Source organism: Mugil cephalus, chromosome 7, assembly GCF_022458985.1.
Source record: "Mugil cephalus isolate CIBA_MC_2020 chromosome 7, CIBA_Mcephalus_1.1, whole genome shotgun sequence".
In the NCBI taxonomy this organism is placed as follows: domain Eukaryota; kingdom Metazoa; phylum Chordata; class Actinopteri; order Mugiliformes; family Mugilidae; genus Mugil; species Mugil cephalus.
In genome coordinates, this window is record NC_061776.1 from 19,441,234 (window position 1) to 19,461,615 (window position 20,382).

The 20,382-nt window shown below is 40.9% G+C and overlaps 1 protein-coding gene across 1 annotated transcript in view; it reads left to right on the plus strand.

Annotated features, from left to right (window-relative positions):
• The window catches only part of clstn2a (calsyntenin 2a), a 141,909-nt gene that overhangs the window by 99,393 nt on the left and 22,134 nt on the right, over nucleotides 1-20,382 (plus strand). Inside the window, exons 4-9 of the mRNA XM_047590301.1 lie at nucleotides 1,328-1,439; nucleotides 1,535-1,631; nucleotides 7,278-7,427; nucleotides 12,077-12,262; nucleotides 13,057-13,314; nucleotides 14,340-14,461. Of these exons, the coding sequence (XP_047446257.1) occupies nucleotides 1,328-1,439; nucleotides 1,535-1,631; nucleotides 7,278-7,427; nucleotides 12,077-12,262; nucleotides 13,057-13,314; nucleotides 14,340-14,461 (925 nt within the window). The remainder of the gene's footprint in view (nucleotides 1-1,327; nucleotides 1,440-1,534; nucleotides 1,632-7,277; nucleotides 7,428-12,076; nucleotides 12,263-13,056; nucleotides 13,315-14,339; nucleotides 14,462-20,382) is intronic.

Sequence of the window (20,382 nt, forward strand, 5' to 3'; positions counted from 1 at the left end):
TTTCGAAATAATACCACGTGTACATGGGAATGAGATCGCAATTTTTTAATGATTTATCACGCAGCCCCAGCCCCCACTAACAACATCCTGTTTCCAGTCCTCACAGGACACCCTCAGAAGGTCCATGTCCATTCTCTGATGAGATCAATAAAATTAAAATTTCGAATAAAATTAAATTAAATAATGAAAATTAAATTCATGTGTGGTTAAAACTCAAGTTAGATTCTTGCTTAATAAGGTGTCTGCTGCTGTGTCTGTTTACTGAGTGTCTAGGCGGTGGTGAAAAGGCACAGAAAAACACAGCGGCACAAAGGTGGTGACCAACCATGACAAAATCCATCAGCCTCCTTAACCAGAGCACAGTCTTTAGTAGTCAGTGATAGAGTTAGCCAGCGCGGCCTGTATCTGAGGAGGCAGCTGTTGCAGAATTCAGTGTGTGAAGAAAAAAGCAGGTTTGCAGCGCCCCGTCTATAAGTCGCCGTCACAGAGACTTTGTGGACAGAGGAGCTGGTCGACCTGCTCCTCATCATAAAGTTCATACGTTTTCAACAGGTGAGCCTTAATTGTTGTGGCATTTATGCTGCTGAGAAGAAACATACTCTGCAGAACTCCTCGGGGCTGACAACTCGTAGTCTGTGTCATGTCACAGTGACGCCTCACAAAGTGAGCTGGAGGAGGCTGAACACTCGCAGAGCTCCAGCAACTCCAGGAAAAACACATCAGTTGTCATGCTTGTTACCAACTGTCTCTGGAGATATCCATGAGGCAAACATCCTTTATGGGACTGCATCCTCCAACCCATAAAGAAGAAAAAAAACAGCATGTAGAATGTACACAAACACTATACAATAAATTGACTCACGTCCATGAAGTCTAACTTTGCAAGACCTGCAGTTGAGGAGGAGTCCGTGTCCACAGACAGGCCTGTACATTAAATATATGGTTGAGATTAGTTGGCAGAAACTCCAGCAGGACCCTGTGCATTGAAAAAGTTAAAAATTGAAAGTGTGTTCAAACTTTCGACCAGCAGCGTAAATCCATTTTCTTCGTAAACACATCTCTCATTCAACCATCCAATGTATTTTACGTTGACAGTAAATTAGGTCTTAATTAATTACAGTCTTCAGTCACCAATCACTTTCTCCCTCTCTCTCTTCTCTTCTCTCCCTCGCTCCCTCCATCTAATGCTCCTTTTCCCAAATAACCATGTTTCCTTTTCTTCATCACTTATTTGCAATCCACTTTCTTTGCGCCCTCGCGTCCTTTGGCTTCAACTGTGGTCCCTCCTTCCTTCATCTCTCTTCATTTTCTTTCTTCCTCCAACCAGGGCGGTGGTTCACATCCAGGTGGATGACGTCAACGAGTTCTCCCCTTTGTTCCGGGAGTCGCTGTACAAGGCGTCAGTAACCGAAGGGAAGATCTACGACAGCATTTTACAGGTAATTAACTTTTTAAAGTTCATCTCTGCTACGTCTTATTATGAATGTTTCTGTGAGCTGAAGAAGAACTTGGACCTGGATGTTGCTTCTTTTAGGTGGAAGCCTGGGACCAGGACTGTTCACCGCAGTACAGCCAGATCTGCAACTATGAAATTGTCACTGCGGGGACGCCATTTGCCATAGACCGCAATGGTGAGTGTATGTGAATGTGGGTCGTATTCTGGTGATCCGTATTCGCATTCTGATGTGATTAGGAGTGACGTGTATGTCTGAGAGAGAGAGAGAGAGAGAGAGAGACTGGAGTGACAAACCGAGGGGACGTTTTGTGCGCCTGGAGGCTTTATTCATGGGGAACTTTTATTTAATGTAATTATACTGAACGGCCATTATTCTTGTCACACATACACAAAATTGTAGGCCATGAGAAGTTCACGGTATAAGCACAAGCTAAAGCAAAACCCCTTCTGGGCAAGCTCAGAAATGAATATAATTTATTAAATAAATTCATTTTTCATAGCTTAAGACATAAAATAAATGAAAGGCATGAAAAACTGCACTCGACTTTTAACCATTTGTCAGAAAGCAAAACAAAACAGGAAAGCTGTTGAACGGACCTTGATGTAAGGTTGTATTATTCATCTGCTGTGTCCGAGTTTGAGGATGAACCTTGAAGCCAAATGCATGAGAAGTGTTTAAAGCGAACAGAAACACAAATTTAAGCACCTAAGTAATTAACGTTACAGTTTAATTTTATAAACCAAAAAGTTTTTGTGTTTTGCAGTGAAACTGGTGTTTTTGTAGTTTCAGCTATCACAAACAAGAGTCAGTTTTAGGCTTCAGTCATATTTGCAGAACAATCACTCAGTGAACCATTTGTGTGAAAAACATTTGGAGCCGTACTTGTATGTAGTTCATCTCTAAGGCACTCAATAGTCTGTAGCTGTGCTGTTCCTGCCTCGCACAAACAGAATGTTTAATGTCTTGATGAAAGGCGAGAGTCGCTCCTCAGCTGTGCATGTTCTTCCTATGATCTCAGCCAGTTGAACCTTGTGTGAACACGACCAAGGCTCTGCTAAAGATAGACGTGACAAGGCATGAGAGAGCCGGAGAACAACTTTGAAAATGCAACACTTAATGGAGGCCAACTGTGTGTAAAGAAGGAAAAATGCTACAGAGGAAGATTTTGAAATAAGTCAGATTTGCTTGTTTGTCATCAGTGGAGGTTTGAGACTTTTTGTTGATAGACACAAAAACAGATGAAGGTGAAGACAGTAGTGAAATACAGTTCAAACAGGAAACAGCCAGCAGACGATCGTGCTCCATGAAGAAACTTTTCATCACTCCATAATAGCTCAAAAGTTACCCAACAGAGATCAACCCAACAGTTCCTTTATTATTCTTTTTAAAGTTTTCCTGTTTTTATTTGTGGTTAAGTGCTATTCTGAGCACATCTGCCTATATAATGCTTCACCTTTGGGATTTAAACCATCTCCACATCAACACTGTGCTGATCGGTGTGCAGCGTAATCCAAACTGAAGGGAGACTGTGAAGAGCTTTGTGTGTGTTTGTTTGCTCACACTTCACTTTCTTTACTGCAAAGGTCTTCAACAGGGGATCTGCGACACCTACGGGGTCTGCAGAGGTACTGCACGGGGGGTGGCAAAATCTTTGGTTGATTAGACATTTTTCATACATTTCTAAAAAAAATTTCCCCCACAATTTAAATTTCTTTAAATATACATTAACATGAATCCAACATATTTTAGTAAAGGGATTAATGGAGGCAGAAGACTTTATCTTCCAGTCAGCACTTCATTCATTCAGCGATATAGGAGCTGTCTCAGCAGCGCACCGTTTCACACACAGCGCCGCACTAGCGGAGACCTGTCAATCTCAGCTTCCTGTCCCTATCGCGTCTGAGCCAATCACAAGTCTGCATATTACACGCTCTGTCAGGTTCTCCACAATTGGCCGAGAGCCTATTCAGTCCCCAGGTGAAATCCCAGAAGCACGCTGCAATATTAGCAGAAGAGAAGCAAACAGTGCAGCTCGCTCCCATCAGTCAACTACTGAGGCCAACATGGCTGGTGATTCACTGTCCCTACTACATTTAGCTCTGATTAAAGTCTGTCAATTATTTTCTTTAACTGTCAATCATTTATACATACACCAGTTAGGTGTGTTTATGTTTACAGCAGTTAGACAGCCACCCTATTGTTGCACTTGTTTGAAATAAAAAAGTGAATATTTGAACTTGTGTATTATTTGAATAGCTTAATACTGAATGCAAAATTATAACAATAATGTACATTCATCAATAGCACTAGGCTGTGTTAAATATAGAGCACATATAGTAGGTAGGGGGTCCTCACTTAATCTCGCCATCAGTTAAGGGGTCCTTGGCTTGAAAGACCCCTGCTTTACTGTATCCAACCCTCTCTCGAGGTCATGTTGTGTTTATGATTTTGTATAATCGGGATTTCATTTGAACTTCCTGGTCTTATTCTCTGAGGTTTCTCTGAGTTTACCATCAAATTACAACCGACAGTTAATTGAGAAACATTTGAGGTCAGTTCAGTTCTGCTTGTATCAGTCCAGGGTTCAGATGTGGGTGTTAGCACAGATTCTACAGACAGATTGTGCTCAAAAGAACCAAACTTCCTCGTCGCTGTGATTTGACTACACTTATTGCTTAACTGCTCGACACGTCCACATCCAGCCTACTTCAAATTAGTTCAAAGAAGTGTCGTTCTTGTCCGCAAGCACAGTAAATCATATTGATATTGATATTCTTTTGTAATATGCGAGTATGCAGCCTGTGTAGTCCCACTGGCAATTCAGAGTGCCAAGTGGGTAATTTATTCTATATACTCTTCATATTTGCCACGGGGTGGTACAATGTGGAGCAGCTAATTTAATGACTATCTTGTTAAGACGATAGTAACTACTGCTGATCCAGACAGTGTTCATTGACTGAACTTTTGTAATTATCGTCGTGTTGTCTCATTGAGATGGAGTGAACATGGTTTGTATTCCCAGTTTCTCTAACCACTGGTCTCTGGGGTGATGGGTCTCACTATGGTAATTCTCTCTACACGTGTTCCAAACACATACTACATACTAATTCCAGTCACGTCTGTTGTGTGTTCACTCTGGAAGGCCTTTGTAGATACGTGTTTGAAGTTTAATTGTCAGATACATTGAGCACCTGCTGTTTGAATGCCAGGCTTCAGGCCACATGTTGAATCATCTCCTGTTGATAATGAGTTGTAGATGGTGCTAGATAAACGGTACGTGTATGAAAGTGTGACACTGAGGCATGGCATCCGTGTAATCCTGTTTAATACTTGCGCTAGGGCTGAGCCTCTTATCTCCTTGTAAGAGGATGGGGCAAACCTCAGTCACCTGGGGTACAGGTGGTCGAAGTCAGCGCAGCAAAAGTCAAGATATCCTTACGAGTTAAGCTCCAAAAATGCTCGATAATAAACAGCTGCCTCATGCAATGCAGCACAGTAGCGTCTTTAATTAGACCACACTGCTTTCCTAATTTCCATGTCTTTTAGACGCCACGTCTTTTTGTTACATTTTGTGACACAGGCTTTTCTAATTTAAAGCTGCAGTATGGAATTTTTGTCTTGTTTTTAATTTTTAATTACACTAACAAATGTACACACAGTCTATAATCTCTTATTATTTATCTCCTACAAGAAAAAAAAAATCATCAATGGCAATCCACGTTTGTCTGTGGAAGACCACTGTGGTCTTTATTTTTTTTCATATGAATCCCTCCCTCTAAAAGCTTCCTGTTTTATCTTGGAAGCTTCCCGGGATCCGTTTCACATTATCGATTCATAGAACCTCAGATCCATTTGTAGCTCTTGTTTTTCCTCCACATGCCCCCAGCTGCTGTAACCGTCTTTGTCTTCACTGTTACAGTGGCTTCCATTTTCAGCTCTGCCAGGCCAATCACAGTAATCACTTTTATTTGTCACTTAATTTTATTCTTTATCTATACTGTTTTTATTTAGTATCTATATACTATAAAATAAAATACATTATTTTATTCCCTTATTGATTCCTCATGGAGAAATTCCATCTCTTCATTTTGACCCATCCATTTGTTCACACAGTAGTGTGTACAGTTGGAGCAGTGGGCTGCAGCCTCGGGTGGGCCGCGCCCAGGGAGCAAATGGGAGGTTAGGTGCTTGCTCAGGGCCGAGCTGCATCTCTAACCACCACTCCACAGCTCCCACTTGTAGTTAAGTAATGGAAATAATCTGAGGCTTGAGTGCATCATTTTGTCCCATCTCATGCTTCTGTGTGGCTGTGAATGACACATTTGAATCCTTGAATCCTGCCAGCGGAGAGAAGTTGCCATAGACACCAGATTTAAAACTCTGGTCTATTGTGTAACATACGTTGTCAAAATGCTGAGTTAAATCAGTATTGCGTGTTAGCAAGGGCTTGAATGTAACAGATGTGTCTGTATAAGTCAATGATGGCTACAGAACCTGGACATCCTGAAACTGATCTGAGACTGATTTGAAGTGAATAGAAGGAAACTGTGTGCAAAATTGTTGACGTGTCCCTTTAACTGTCAGAAGATTAAACTTCAGGCGAGTGTCTTACAGTAGATATAGAGAAGATTATGTCAGAGGCTGCCTGCTAATGAACCAAGAAGAGGGTGGATCCTGTCAAAATGAAATATAACCTCAAGTTTTCCCCGTTGTTGAATAGCTGCAAAGGGTTCATATCCAGTTCCTGTCGTGCTACTGTTCCCACCAGCCGCAGATCAAGTAGTCACCAGGAGATTTTTTGTAGAAACTGCCTGACCCTGACCTCCTCGCCTTTCTTCCCCTGACAATTCAGCTGCGCTCTTTTTTTTCTGTGCCGCTGTTCCCCGAACTGATTTCCTTCTCCGCTCCCCTCCTCTCTTCTCCGACAGCAGAGTGACAGCCTTTCATGCAGCCAAGCCTGCGGATGCAAGCAAAAATAGCTTCAGTTGTCCTCACAGGTCTGGATGCAATTTGTCATAGCAGTAGAAAAAAAAAAAAATAAGATAAGTAAAATTTTTGAGTTTACTGGAACCAAGTCTCACACAGCGTTTTTTTGTTTACACATAAAACTGTCAAGCGCTTCAGGACTCCTATTCCTGCATTTAAGGTGCTCTGTACATTTTCCTCGGTAAACTCCTTCAGAGGCAGCAGTAGCTTACTTGTAGTAGTTATCGTCTATATGCTCAGATTTATTCAGCTCTTTGATAACAACATGAGAGCCAACGTTAAATAATTTAATTCCACATACTTTTCTCCCCTCAGTGAAACTCAAATTCCAAACTCAAGTAAAGAACTAAATTAAAAACCAAAAATTAACATTCAAAGACAGCATTCAAAATTTTACGGACAGTGTTCATGCTGCAGGTCATCCACAAAGACAAATTACCAGCGTGGCATTAAATGCAACCTTAGCTGGCAGTGGGTTAAAGATAAAACAGTGACCTCAGTCCATAACCTCGTTTGCAAGTTTGAGTAAATCCACAGATCTGTAGCACCTCTTCTCTCTCACTCTCGTCTGATGCTGTTTCCCTGGTGACAGGTGAAGATCCATCCCTGTCCTTTTACATAGACTGCTGGAGGAGAGGCCTCCATTGTCACACGCAATTCAAGGTCACTGGATCTTGAATTTTCATTAACAGTCTTCAACAACTACAAGTATTTTTTTTTGTTTTGTTTTGTTTTTTTCTTGGAAGGTGAAGTTTAACACATTGATCAGCGGAGAGTGATTCTCACTTTAAGAGGCGTTGTTAATCACTTTGCGTGTATTTTTGTTCCCCTCAGGTAACATCCGAAACACGGAGCGGCTGAGCTACGACAAACAGCAGAGCTACAAGATTATGGTGACCGCCTTCGACTGTGGTCAGAAGAGGGCGAAGGAGGATGTGGTGGTGCATATTGAAGTCAAGCCCGTCTGCAAACCTGGATGGCAAGGTTCGAGATCGAGAAGCAGCCACTCACGCTGTACATTTTCATGGTGCCCTCATGTACTGACAGGAGTAGACGTATTGACGATGATATACAGTAGGTGCGGCTCAAGTGGAAGCAATGGAATCAAAGCTGAAATGGGCCTGAATTGGGCAGCTTTTGGGAATATCCTTTCTATCTCATTTTAAAATAAACATCTCTCGAGGAAATAAGACGACCTGACAAAAACCTCCAGAGGGAAAGTTGGCTGGAGAGTGTGACTGTGTGCGTGCGTGTGTGTGTGTGTGTGTGTGTGTGCGTTTTCCTCCTTTAACATGACAGCAGCTTGGCATTCGCATCAGCCCATCTCTCTCGCAGCCTCACCTGTCAGCACTGACAGCATCTCAAGAGTCGAGCTCACATAGGAATGAAAGAAGGAGACAGAGGAAGATAAGAGGAGAAAGGGGCAGAATGAACCGGAAATTCGATGGGGAAGGAAGGGAAGAAAGAAAGAAAGAAAGAAAGTCACAGTGATGGAAAGAGATGATGGCTTTTCTTATACCCGTTTAAAATAATGACAGATCTACAGCAGATGGAGATAATTGAGCAGCTGGTCCATATGCATCTGAATATGTGGCTTTATTGTCTATGAGAACATGCTTTTTTTTTGTTGTTTTTTAAAAAGGAGAGATACTGGCGCTGTTTTATACAGTTTAGATTTATTCCTATAATCAATTTAAATATTCTTATTAAGCTAGAAGATAAAATGACAAAATAATGACAGCCAAACGTAGTAAACAAAACACCTGCAGGGACGTAATTTTTCTAACGTGCTGTAGTAAAGCAGTGACAGGAAAAATGAGAAGAGAGATGAGAGGGGACATTGTAGTTCACCATCAATGCTTTACCCCTCAGCCATAGAAATAGATTCTTCAATGATATTGTAAATCATATGATTATTCTAAATGCTTGGCATTAGCATAGAACCCAATTTTGCATTTTTGCAAAGTGGATACCACAGTGGATACAGATCTTTCTGCAGTGTAGATTGAATAAGTTTGCGCCAACTGTCCTCCTCTCAGGCTTCTTTCAGGTTGCAGTTCTAAACATCTAAATATCAAGTGGCCGGGGCAGTAGCATCTTTTTATCCTGTGTGGAGAAACATGTTGAGGATGAAGCCTGCCGAGCACTCCCTACAGTGAGCAAAGCGCCACTGCTTTGTGTGGAGAAATAACCGGTATCAACATTTTTATCAGCTTTTCTCTGAGAAAATGGCACCTGGGGAGCGAAAAGATTTAAGGGACTAAATCAAACTGGAACTGTTTGATTCCCAGTGGAAATTGCCTGAATGATTAACTCTAACCTGGGAATTGCTTCAGCCAGTTGGTAGAAATACAATTTAACCTAACCTGGGGAGGTTTCCCAATGCTGCTGTGGCACTCAATCTGATTTTCAGCTATACTGCTCTAAGTATTGGTACAAAACATGGAGTTAAAAAGAATCACTGGGAGATGGTATGGATCACAAAGTTGCATTGGTTTTTTAAAATCCTTAATTTGGATAAAATCGTAGTATCGGCGTGTGTGTGTGTGTTTGTTTGAGCTGCTTTAAATATACTAGTGTCATGTAGCGCCAAAAATTAAACATTTATTTATAAGGTTGATATTACTCACAAGATCCTTTGGTGCAAAAACATCCCATTTTAAAATGATGTCAATGCAAGTTGTATTAGGGACTTTTTCTGAGTGATATCTCAGTGACCACATCAATAAATAGAGCAGACACAGAAAGAAATTGTAATACAGTCAGACACCGACATATCTGCTTTAATCTAAAGCTCATTATGAAAGAAATTACTTTCAGAATAGAGGGGAATTTATTATTTTTTTTCCGAGCCATTCTGATTTACTGAACATGAAATTACTGACAGCAAAAATATCTGATGGATCTGGAAATGTTTTTGTTTTGCTCATAGAGAAAAAAAAAAAATATATATATATATATATTTGTGATCCAGATGGTATCAGTGTTATGTCCTCCTAGTAACCTCATCAATGTTGCATTATTCTTTCTAATCTGCCTCATAAAAAAAACATACTGCGAAACCATTAACTCACATGCAGCTTAATGTAAAACCATTAACCCATAGAAGCTTGAATGCTTGAATAAAACATGATGCACTGATGCATTCAAGCCTCTGTCCTCTGTGCACGTAACCTTATTTATTGTCTTTGCACAAAGGTCAGCTGTGTATCTGCAGCTGCCTTTTGAACATGTCTCTGCGGCATTAATGGAGGCTCCACCTCACCTCTCACTTCTCCTGGCTTACCTAATCACAATCTGTTTCTCTCTCTGTGATTTGACTCAGGAGACATCAGCAATATGTGGGCTTGGCAAGAGCTGCTAGGTGTCCTCCCACACGCCCACACACTCACGCATCCGTACACATATTCAGGTTGTAAATCAGTTTTAACACCTCCATTCAGAGATTCTCATGCAAAATATAAACATAACACCCAGGTAATAAAAGTATAACACCTAGAGTGGTGCCATATTTTGGGTGAAAAGTCATGACAATTCCAATGGCCCCTGACTGACAGGGGCCCCAAAAGATGGATAAAAAACGAGAGAGAGAAAATTATAAAATCAAAAGGTTGCTAATCAAAAGGTAAGTAATATTGACCAACCACCCCTGTGATTCTGCATGAGATGGTTTGGTCCGGCCTTAGCGCATTGGTTGCACAGGTAGGTCAGGTAGGTCTGTAGACATAATAAATTATTACTATGGCTACATAGGTGACAATTACGCCCAGTAAGGAAAATCATTTTTTTAAAAGAGGAAACATTGAAAGGATAGAGAGAAGTGAGCCAGTTCTTCTGCAAGAAAAGTGGGTACCCTCTATAGTTTGTGAGAAATTAACCTGTTGTTCATAATGAAGTAAGCTAGCTAGCTACAGACTACAGTTAGGGTACCTTTCACTCATTTGAATTTCAATTCAGACCAGAAAATCAATATTCAGGTTTCACTGTCAAACAAAACTTTGATAGCTGTTTACAATATTCAGTTGACTACATTGAAATCCCTTTACTGTACTTCATGAGGCACTGTGGCCCTGAAGTAATTAGACATATCATGTATCAAATCTATTTGTACACAACACACAGGGATTCAAATGGTCATCCTCATTTGTATAGGAATTGCTGAACTCCCTGCTATTCAAGACTACTGGGCCATGGAGACCAGGGTCTAAGTTCAACCTGATGTCATTTAAGAGGTTCAGGCGACATTATCAGGGGGTAAAATGTGATCTGCAGTGCGTACAGGGTCCACCTCTACATGAACGCTGAGCATTACTGCTTCATTCAGTACCACATGCAGTGGCCTAATGTCTATATTTGTACATGTGTAAACAGTGTCGTTATAATGTGCATGTTTACAAGTATTCTACATAATTCTACAAAATTCTACAAAAAGTTAAGTTTTAATGGCAAACAATACTTATTACTTTCACCTTCTATGTGATTTTCTTGTTTTTCTTATACATAAACTTCTTGGACTTAGTTTTACCGAATAAGGGCAAATTACCATATATGGTCCCCTCAAAATTTAGAAAAGTTTCACAACAGTAAAAAATATGGATATGTCCATTTTATTAATTTTACAGACTGAATTGAAATTCAAATGAACAAACGGTACACAGACCAACCCTTCAGCCTTTACAATGAGGGGGTGGGGCCCAAAGTAATTTTTTTTTCATGGGGCCTAAAAATCCTGGCAGCAAAAAAGAAATAGAATCTGAGAGGCAGCTGACTATCACGAAAGCTGAGAGACAATTATGTTGTCATACTTCACTCAAACCACATTTCTCACATTCAAACTGACATCTTGGTTTGTTTGTTTATTTATGTAGAGCAGGGGTGTCAAACTCATTTCAGTTTGAGGCCACATATAGTGCAACTTGAAATCAAGAGTGCCGGACCAGTAACATAACAGAATAATAACCTAGAAATAATGACAACTCCAGACTTTTTCCATTAGTTTTTATTGCAAAGAATAAGGAGCTAATTAGGAGTATGTTTCATTTAATAAACAATCCTTTAAAAAAAAAAAGTGTTCGGTCCACTTCTCTTTCTGAAATTGTGGACAAATTAGGAATATTCATTAATACACAGGATAAGATCCCTTGTGCCATGATCCGAGGCAAAACACATTTATAAGCCTAGTCCAACCGAAAAAAGCAGTTAGATACCAACTAGCAACCAACAAGAAGACACCAGCTAACTGGCCTAGCCAACAGCAGTAGGTAAGAAGTGATGGGACATGCAACTACACTTCAACCAACACTTCTCCCCTCTGTCAAGATCGGAAGTAAAATGCTAAAAGACACCAGCTACCTAGCCTAGCCAGAGTAGCAGTTATTTTGATTGAACAACTGCAGTCCTCTATGTATTTTCCACACTTTTCAAATTCAAGCTGTGGGCCAGATTAGACCATCTGGCGGGCCACTTTTGGGCTGTAGGCTGTATATTTGACACCTGTGATGTAGAGAGTGTCTGTTGCCATGGCTCAGGAGTCGATTTAGATGAAAAGTGACATGTTGATGCAGAGCACTCAAATGTCCTTTTAACATTTACTACCAACGTGATTTATGATTTACTTGTCTCTTTCTTTAAAGGTTGGAACAAACGGGTGGACTATGAGCCTGGGACTGGGAGCAAGCAGCTGTTTCCCAAGATGCACTTGGAAACCTGTGGCGGCCCCTTGTCCAACGTGAGGGTGATGGTCGAGCTGCAGACCAATCACATCGGGAAGGGCTGTGACCGTGAGACCTACTCTGAAAAATCTCTGCAGAAACTCTGCGGTGAGTAAAGGCGGAGAAATTAGAATAATTTGAAGCGAGAAATGAGAGTGCGTCTTTGAAATAGTGAGACACTATTTAAGAACAGAGGACAATGAAAGACCAAAGGGTATTCATAATAATGATAGACCTGTATCATTTCAACTCATTGAAGAACTCACCTCTGGGCGTCTTAACCCTCTCAGCATATTAATAAGCTCATTTCCACTGTGCCACTTTAATCCGGAAGTTATTTTCCTTATTTTTAATTAAATTTCTAAACTCCATCCCACACGCTAATAATGTGTGATATTATTGCATCTGATTTAAAGTCATACATATAGGGTTTATGTCAAGCGTTGTTCTGTCATCAAATCTAATAGTTTCCTGATTAATGCCAAAAAGAGGAAAGGGAAATTGGATTAGTTTGTTTGTTAAAAACATTTGAAGTATTTAAACTACTCTGAAAAAGAAAATACATTTAAAATGTTGTGTCGCATCCTTTTGACCAGACAGAGATCTGAATTAAAGCACATAAAGCAGAGGATTTACAGCCAAGATGTTCTGGCTATTGTGGATCATGATCCCTTTAAATCAGTGTTTTGTTCTCTAGACACATTTTTAAATTGCCAAAATGTGAGGATATGAGTGAATGAAATCCTCAGGGCCCATACGAGTCTAATTTGAAATAATTACATATTGACAGTGGAAATAAAGAAGTAGACATAGTGTATGCTGGTTTCCGGGAGCTCTTTTCCTGCAGGTTGCCTCTCTCTGGAGCTGCGCTGACAGCGTTATATTCTGATTGGCACATCCAGGTGCAGCATCAGGCAGTACCGACCTCCTCCCTGCCCCCAGCCCTTCCACGAACTGGACAGCGTCTCTGCTGACTGACAGCGGCCGCGACAGCGACCTCATTTACAGATTTGACGGCCGGCAGGCTGCGAACGTTCCAGATCATGTGGTGCCCCAAAACCTGACAGACCAGTTTACCGTGGCAACGTGGATGAAACATGGGCCGAGTCCAGGACTCAGAGCTGAGAAGGAAACTTTACTGTGCAACTCTGACAAGACGGGTGAGAAATAATTTCACACATGCTCATTGTTAAGATGCAAAGTTACACAGATGTCATTGTATGTACAGCATATACAGTACACTTATAACACTTCAACATTTTATACATTGTCCTGCATATTACAAAACATACTAAATCAAAATAATGTTAGAGACTGAAGCCTGCAATGGTAACTCAAAAGTTTTTCCTTACTGCCGGTCTGAACTGAGTTGTCTGAACTGTGTAATTAAATGAGCCATCTGCACATTGCACACCCTCACAATGGTCTCACAGATGGCTTATTAGCTTAGGAAATGTGTAGTCTTACCTTGTAATGCAAAACTGTAGGTTAGTTCATTTTAGTCCACCAGGATCCTTTAAAGCCCTTTCTCTTCATTTGCAATGTTTTAGCTTAATGTGAATGGTCCAGAATGTCTCAGGATGAGGGACAGCTCAGCAACGCCGATCAATAACGTGGCCCAGTACTGACTCATGTATTGTGTCCCATCATTCCTCTGGTTGCGCTTGGCGATACTCTACATGTAAGAGCCAAATCATAACCTTTCTCATGCCGTTACCTTAACACCACTTCCTGTCTGTCTCCACCACTATCCGTCAAAATAAAAGCCATAAAATAGACTGACAGCATGTGGCCAAACTCATATCAATTCCACCAAGTAAGGTGTAAATTATATTTTGAGAAAGTGATAATGAGGTTTCAGGCTGCAATAAGTGAAATGTAGGAAAATTTGATGCAACTGCCCGCTTTAGATGTGCCGGGTGTGCTTTGAAACTTGTAAAAGCTTTATTATTGTTACAAACTGAATAGTCTTATGTTTTAACAGTCGTTTTCCTTTACAAGAAAGAAATTTGATTCTACCTATAGACACAAACCAACACCTTTCAAAGGCAGACATAATGACAACATTCGTCGTCCTTGAATTCATCACTGAAAGTCCTAACAGTGTTAATTGAGACACTGGATGATTTAGATTTAGATCTGTCTTCACATTTAACCGTGCATGTGTATGATCTCCCTTTTGCAGAGATGAACCGTCACCACTACTCGCTGTACGTTCACAACTGCCGCCTGGTGTTCCTGCTCAGAAGAGACTTCACACAGATCGACACTTTCAGACCTGCTGAGTTCCACTGGAAACTGGAGCAGGTGAGGGGCGTGTGTGTGCGTGTGTGTGTGTGTGTACACTACGTGTGCGAGCTTGTCTGTGCTTAGCATAGATTCGAGGTGATTTTCCATCGACGGTGAGGGGCTATCGTTATTTGTCTAGTGAAGGGAGAAGCTTTCCATTCTAATTACCGGAGGGCCTCTATCGCTTCCTCCTGCCCTCTGCAGGAGATAAGAGCCATTATCTCGTGTACACACACATATACACACGCACACACACACAGAGAAGCACGGACCAAAGGTGTAAAGTCTTTTTAGTCATGGGTAATAACTCATCCTGCAGCACATTTCTAATACCTGTCATGTTTCTGGAGAGCTGTTGGACTAATTTGAGGTGAGTTTGTGTTCAGCCCTGTGGAGAACCTTTGAGTGCGTCAAATGAAAGATTTTCTCCGTCACTGAATGATGTGGGTTTTTCAGCGGCCGTACATAAGATGCACTGCGGGCAGGTTTTATTGAAGACCCCAAAGTGACACCGGTTTTTTACCTCTTGTCTCCGAGGGTATTGCAATCCAGGTCAGACTGATGGCTGTGGAGCTGTGAAGTTTAAAAGGGACAGTCCGGGACACCTCAGTAATACGAAACCTTGAATGAGAATCATCCAGTTAAAAGGTGCCTGGTCACTCTAGCTCTTCAGGCTCTCAGCGAGTAAAGAAAATAAAAAGAACATACAATCCCCCGAGTCTAAATGATTTCGAAGATAAGCCAATGAACTCTCTCCCCAGCTCAGGGCTGTAATAATAGGTAGTGGATGCGATTCTAATCTAATTGTTTACCCTTGGGATGCAGAATACTGTATATCCACCTCATTCTGATTATTAGTAAATGCCTCATAATTAACACAAGCTCTCGTGGGTTTCTGCTCACTAAGCAGAAACTCAGATTTATATCTGGTCTTTTCATAGCTCCGCTAGCATATGACTGTGTTGATCAGTATTTAGTTTGGCATTTAAATTTACATCAACATTTTATTATATTTATTATTATTATCATTAGCACCAAGAGGTACCTCACGTTCATTCAAACAGCAGAGTGTGTTTTCTTGGTATTATCTCTGCTGACGCTGGTCTGTTTGTTTTAGCCAAGAGAGCTGTTTGTTGCAGGTCACAGGTTCAACAAAATCCGCTCTTCTCCTGCATACCTTCCTGCCAAGTTTGCTCTCGGTCAAAGGTAGATTGAAAAGTGCTCTCCTCAGTCCACTGTCTTTTTTCTCCTGAGGCCATCTGAGGCGGATATGACACAGAGAAGGGCAAGTAGCAGACTGCCAGGTTTTCTTAGCAAACAACCTCGAGACGGTTCTATTTCAGCCTCACTTTTTTTTCTCATCCTCCTTATTATCTTATTATCTCTCTCATTCTGTCCTACACATCCATACAGTTCACAGGTAGTGGGGATCCTATTTGCTCCTTTGGATGGAGCTTGAAAGGACCACAGAGCTAACATGCAGTTCAGTCAAAGAGATTCTCTGATGATCTTACTCACCAGTACAAATCACTTGTGCAGAGACTCTCATTAAATATAAATGGAAACTGGTCTGAAATACTCAAGGTTAATGAGAGGAGTGCTTAAATGAACAGAATGGAGAAAAAGCTGCTCTGCGATTCTTACGTACTACTTTTCAATCCAATTTCCTACACTTAAGTAATATTTCTTTGTTAAATGTCTGGCCGAGCACTTAACCATCGGTTAGCTCGCTGACTGTATGTTTTACCTGCAGGTAGAAATCAAGCGCTTTAGCAAATCCTGTTAGAAAACATGCTGGGAACATGTCTTGCAACTGGATTGCATTAGTGACCACTGGCAGAGGAGAAATTCACCCTCTTTTTTTTTTTTTTTTCAATTTTACAGCAGATTTTTGTCTGTGTTATTTTCAAACCTTGGCGCAAAATAGGGAGTTTAGAAAGAAAACCTATGGTCTTTCAATCTGAAGAACTGAAATATAAACCCAATGTTTGCCCTGAAGCAGAACACAGTATTTCACGTCAACAACAGCGGAGTATTTGAAAAAAGCCCTCTGCCCTCTACAAATACAATAATAACCACCTGAGCCTGCTGCTCGCCTCAGATTTTCAGGGACTTGTAGTGAGTTTCAGCTCATTGCTCAGCTGACCTACCCGCACCTACAACATTTTGGTTCAGCTCTCTCGTAGTGTGCTACCTGTTCTGGTCCAAACAGCAGAGCGACACTGGTAGAGACTAGCTGGTGAACTTATTTGACTCTTCTTTTATCTTCGGGGTCCATTTGACCCCATTCAATGTTGACCTCTCTAAATATATGACTAACTTTATTCTTTGCTTCATATGTTCATATGTTATAACGTTTCCTTATCTAATGGGGACGACTGGATAAAATTAAAACAATGACATGTTTTCTATGTCCTTCTCACATGTTGCACGCATCAGTGCTTTTTGGTTCAATTTGACCGAAGGCTCTTTAAACATTTAAGAAATAACATTTTACACCCATTTGTTATGGTTGTTTTGGATGATATTGAGGTCACTATAAGATGCAATGTTCTAATCTTCAAAAGGGCCCTAACCTAACATGCTGTGGAGGCATGAAGATATCTACAGTAAAAATATAAAAGCTTGGACGGCCTTCTGAATATTCAGAATTTGTCTTGATGCTCTGTTTGCTCAGATCTTTCTGCTCTCTCTCCGTTTGAGAAGCGACAGAGGACGTTGTTGAGGAGGATCCTGATAATGAGGCATCCTCCTCTGATGAGAATAAGACACTCAGTGTTAACAATCCTGTTGTCTCTCAACCAACAGTAAACACACTACCTTCCAAAAAATGGAAAGACGTTATGGTCCAGCTCCCTACTTGAACACAGTCCACACTTATCACTGCTAATGTCGTCAAAATGGTTCCAGCCCCAACAGATACAGATACACTGTTGAGCTCTTCACAACACTATCACTGAGAAATATTGGGATGCTGACACGGACACTGGCCCCGGATATAATATATGTTATTATTGACAGAAATAGTTTCTCATACCAAATGTTATAGAGAAGAAGAACATGCAGTTGATAGGAACGATACAGAGGCAATCAAACATATCTCTTTCCAATTTAAGGTTAATCTGTGAAATTCTATGGTGATCTGCATCTGCATAGTCCTATAACAGGTGTTCTGGGTGTATAAGAGGGTTGTTGTTTACTGTTTATTTTGATAGGCACAGCCCAGTTCAACAGAAAAAAAAATTCAATTTTAACGATAGTAACAATGATAATAATGATACAATAGCAACCTAAAGGAGCATTTTTTTCCCTAAAATGATACAGCATCTTACATGTAATGTTATATGCTCAAAAAGGAGAATCATTCCCTTATTAAATCCCACCCCCTTCAATTAGCTTAACAGAAAACACTGCTTCCTGTATATTAAAAGATAAAACATAACACCTGTAAAATACACATAAGATATTATAATAATAACCTGAAAAAGTATTAATCAATAAATAGAAGTTAATGCTTCTAAGTTAAGGCTTCTCTTTTAAAATAAAACTGGAAAATGTTTGGACGTCGCTCGAGGCCAATCCACAGTTTGATCTCACACACAGATAAACAGAAACAGTTTTTTGGGTTGTGTTATTTAAAGAGCTACTTAGGAAGTACTTGGGTAACAGTTGTAATCATTATCATTTTCTGGAGGTTTAAATTGCTGGAGTCATATTGACCCCAGGGTGGTACAGTGTTTTTTTTTTTTTTTGGTGTGGTGGTTCTACCACTGCTTGAAGAGTAACAGGATGAATTTACAGCAGAGTGGACAGTCAACGACACTGATGCATTCACTGTCAGTTGTACATACTCAAGTGAATTTGAGATGAGATAAGACCCCTTCACTTAGGGGGAAGTGAAAGTTAATGTACCACAGTGTCTGACTATGAAACTTTGAACTGAACCAAACATTATTATTGCAATGTTGCCTAGATGACTCTTAATGAAACCACGGTTTGCGGTTCAGCTATAATTAAAAAAATCCATTAACATAACCACTTTTATATCACTTATAAAAGCACTATTGATATTACTAGTGAATGGCCGGTGACGTTCAACCCCCAAGCTTCAAACATGTCATAAACAGAGCACATTAAAGCGGCTGCATTCCTCTTAGATGAGCTGGTTTCAGGGGGCTAATGTTACTGTGTTAATGGAAATCTAGGAAAACACACATGTGCAAATGTTTTCAGACCACTACAGTTTAGTTCCACCAAATAATAATGCAGAGCTGTGGCATGTACTCGAAACCAAAACAAGTTCTATGTCAACATGACAAGAACCTACTGCACTTCAGTTTATAACATATCAATAACATGTTCATGTTAATATTCAGTATTAACTGAGCGCATATAGACGACACAGAGGGCTGCTGTACTGGCTTGTGGTCAAAATGAGGACAAGAGTTGTAGAGACGTTTGGAAAAGAAGGGGAAGAGGTGACTGTGGGGTGTCACAGCTGCTTCTTACTGTCCTTGTTCCTCCAGCACTTAGAAAGGACACTCGATGGCTTCGGCGGCAACTCCATTTAGCTCTATTGATTTTGCAATTCTCGCCCCAAGAGAGGAGGGGCATAAAAGAGTGGGATAAAAGAAAGCTGGCAAAGAAAGCGTCGGCGAGAAAGACGCGTCCATTTTCCGCGCCGATCGAACACTCTGAAGGAATGTCAGGTCTGACGGATACCTTTATACAGGGGTCCACGAGCTCCGACTTATTTGGGAGCGTATACGTGGGCACGGCCGCACGCGCACACAGGATGCCTGTTTGCTGCGTCTTTTTTCAGCCTCAGTAATGGACTAGTGGATGAATCACTCCCCTTTCCACATTGTTCACTCTCTCTTACTCCAGAGAGTCTATCAGTACAATCCAGCTGTCCTGAGGATATTCAATCGTGGTCACAAAGTCCCATTCAGATCAGGGTTCACGTTGTGTTCACTCGTCCTGTAAGCTAAAGATGGTCAGATTGTGCCAGAAATGTAGTCACAAAGCAGAGGGGCAGATGGGGAGGAGAAAAGTAATTTTTTCCTTGTTTCACCCTTTCTGTACAGCTACAGTTTGTTCATTTTCTCAGCATAAAGACCGAATGTGTGTATTCCCTGGCATTGATTCAAACCTTTCACTCCCACCAGATGAATAGACTATTTTAAATAATGTGTAAGTTCGCAGAGCGACGAGAGGTGAAACAGATACCCAGTGTTTTTCTCAGCTGAGGCTTGGCATAAAAAAAAAAATGAATAAATAAAATAAAAAATAAAAGGTTGTTTCACATCAATTCACGATGGCTGTGCCATTGACGGGTGAAGGTGGCAGATCGTGTATTGTGACTCGCTCCGAAATGTTCCCATTCCACCAATTACGCCGCGCAAAAGGTTTGCAGAGCAGCCTGTCATTTATCCTTTATGTCGGAGTTCAATAATAGGCACTGAAGGCTGGAGTGGAACAAAATTACTCTCATTGCTTCTCTGTAAAGCACCTACAATTATGTACCTTATCTGGCTGCTACTACCGTGCCGGTTGTGCCGCGGCTTGTTGTCTGCCCCGTGTTGATTAGACGCCTCTCTTTGTTCCTCCAGAGATTAATTGGACGGCGTAGGTGCTGATGTTGGTCGGTGAACGCATTGCCTCACTCCTTGTTCGTGGAAGATACCGTGACACATTGACGCGCATATGCAGAGAATGATTTGGTTTTTGCTTTTTACAGATGAGACACGAACTGATAAATGTTTCAGTGTAATTTAAAGCCTGCAGGTCAAAATGTAGCAGTGCACATGAGATCGTATTTTTAAAGGTTAAAGCAGAATAATACAGAAGAGAAGTGTTTGTTCACTTTGGAGGTGAAACAGGCGTTTTAGATAAATCTCCTCGACACGACAAACTTCTCCTTTCTGTAGGAGACAACC